We start from the raw sequence: 2,930 nt of genomic DNA on the forward strand, positions 1-2,930 counted from the left end.
GTGCTGCTGGTTGGGGCTGCCTACTGCTGGTTCGAACCGATCACCCTGCGCCTCACACAGGACTCTCAACTTAACATGACCTCCGAGGACGTCTCCTGGCTCATATCGATCATCGAACTAGGCAGCTTAGCGAGTCCTGTCTTAGCGGGGTACATGTCCGACAGGTAACAACAACTTTCATTTGATTAAAATTCTTAGCCATTTTGTAAAATATACTCAAGACTCAATTTATATGGGGGGAGGGAATCATCATAACTTTCAAATTGCAATCCTATTTTATTTTATTATCTTCTTTTAGTTATTTATTATCTGATGTATTCTTGGCAGGACCAAAGTTATATATAATGAAAATTATATTCGTCATCCCTAACTTGTGCAAGAAGAATAATATATATATAACTAAACGAAGGAAAATCTGTACTTAGTTATACTTATAAACTTTACGAATCTAAACACAGATATGAAATGAAGTAGACTTTTATTTATGCAATAAATTAAAATCATTACAAAATATAATACAAAAATTTAAAGAAGATAAGAGAAAAAAAATTATGTATATGTATAATAGTTGACAAAACATTAACTTCTATTAATTTTCTTTCCGACTTTTTGTATCCTTTCCTGCATAGGCCTTCCCTTTCGGGAGTATTAGTCAGCACTTCTCGGGGTTACCAGCCCTATTGGGAGGCGAGTTCTTTCCCTTTTTTCTTCCAGACATCCCTGTCCACAGCAGCTCTCCAGCAGAGGGGTCCTGCCATCCTCTTGAACATATAGCTCCATATTTTCTTTTAACGTCCTCTTCTTGTTTGATGGTCGTATGGAGTCCATTCTGTGGCAATTTTTGACCATCTGTCATCTTAGCATCGAAGGAGATGCCCTGCCCATTTTCATTTATTCAATCTACAGGGTGCCAGTGAGTCCTGTTTCTTTCTGGATCCAAGCATTCGATTATTCGATCTCTTTTCCTCACATTAAAAATGCTTCTTCCTATATTATTTTGCTACACCTGTAATTGTCTCTTCTGAGCTATAGTCTGTCTCCACGCTTGGCATCTATAAGTGACCACTGGGCTAATGCAACTATCAAAGACCTTTTAAGGTCAATAGTTGTTTTTCCCTCCATTACATGCCTAAAGGACCAAAACTTTTTCCAACCGAGTGCCAATCTTCTCTGGACCTCCTTTGCTCCTCTATCCGTGAATGATATTAACTGACCCAGATAAATATATTCTTCAACATATGCCAACTTATGGTTGTTAATTTCACACTATTCTTTTAAGCCATTTGTGATAAGTTTCGTCTTCTGGTAGTTTGAATAAAGACCAACCTCTTCACACAATGCCAGAAGCCGTTTCATCATTTCTCTCATTTGTTCCATGCCTTTAAACACGGATATAGAAAAGTTAAAATTATGGGACAAGAAGGTCCTTAATCAAATACGGTAGGTAGGATATCTAGCTAGCAACGGATATAAAGCGCAACGGGAAAGATCATTTGAAAAGGAAGAAACTGCATTGGCTGTTCAATAAACATTTACAACTATCAGTTGAGAACTAACAAGTATTAAAGCCTTACAGAACTCAACTCCGGAGTTGAATCAAGAAAGATAATATAAAAATAATTCAATCCTTCCAAAAACAAAGTACAGTGTAATCTCGGTAAGTTCAGATTACAGAACATATCAGGAAAATGGTGTGAAAAATTCAACAATATGTATGTAGATAACTATTTTTCTTTATTGGAAATTTGAGTATGAAATTTAATAATTCTTTTCTTTTACATCTTCTTGCTGATCATTTTATTTGTTGAAACATTATTTATTTATTAGCAAAAACAACTTTTAATGAAAATAAAAAATACACTTTGTATGAATTTATTTTAAACATGATAAATAAAACAAAATGAACATTCAATAACAAAATTTGTATTATACATGTTTCTACTACTACTGAAATTAATTTTGCAGAATCCAATGATTTATACAATAGATATTATGCATTTCTTATTCCAGCAAAATATGTTATGAACAAATTTTCATTTCACATGAATTATATTACAATATACCAAAGTTGTAAAATTTATTACATTAACTTGCCTATAGATCGGGAAATTAAAAATGTCCTTTATGGATTTGGACTTTTTTAATAAAACAAAATGTTACTTCCTGCCGTGTTTTTTTTTTTTTTTTCGAAACAAGTACCTTTTTTTCGGATTACGGGAGTGTTCAGAGTGCCGGATCTCTGATTACCGAGATCACACTGTACTCATAAGTATAGTTGATTACATTACGCATTAGATAATACAATCTGCCTTAAAGTTGACGTCCTGAAAAAATTTAAAAGAACATTTAAATAAACATGATAGTAGAATACAAATTGATGGTAATCCCGAAATACTATGCTTGGTTAAGGAAGCTCCCTAACAAATGAGATGGATTAAAAGAAGAAAAAAAACATTGAATACTTGATACCGATACATCTGAAAAACCAATGATTTACTTAATAGTTGTAAAAATAGACTTAGATAGATAAGATTTGGAAACAGATGGCTCAACTGTCACGATTTATAACCTCATAACACCAAACTTTTATCTTTTGAACTTTGATATTTTTATTTGTATATATATTCTTTGTCCTATTAAATTCCCTTTTAGCATCAAAACAAGCACTGTCGTCATTTTTGCACATTGTAGTAATGTTCTTTTCATGACAGATACATGTTACATAAAAATGGGCCTTAACACAATAACATAATTACATCCAAATAGAAATTCATTTATTCAGGAGTCCTGTATCGAGTTAATCGTTTTGTAACATACCAGTAGAAAGTAAAAAGGGGATAAAATAAAAAAAAATTGGTTTCATGCCCATCACACAACTCTCACCCCTCCCCTCTACAATATACATCTCAAAATTTTGTGTGAATTAATTT

The 2,930-nt window shown here is 32.9% G+C and overlaps 1 protein-coding gene across 1 annotated transcript in view; it reads left to right on the forward strand.

The window, feature by feature from the left end:
* LOC106688636 (facilitated trehalose transporter Tret1) overlaps positions 1–2,930 on the forward strand; it is a gene marked incomplete in the record, with an annotated part of 41,623 nt that overhangs the window by 30,464 nt on the left and 8,229 nt on the right. The window contains 1 exon segment of the mRNA XM_067045613.1: positions 1–164. Coding sequence (XP_066901714.1) covers positions 1–164 — 164 coding nt within the window.

This window comes from Halyomorpha halys, unplaced genomic scaffold, assembly GCF_000696795.3.
Source record: "Halyomorpha halys isolate HHAL.00 unplaced genomic scaffold, Hhal_1.1 Scaffold1168.1, whole genome shotgun sequence".
In the NCBI taxonomy this organism is placed as follows: Eukaryota; Metazoa; Arthropoda; class Insecta; order Hemiptera; family Pentatomidae; genus Halyomorpha; species Halyomorpha halys.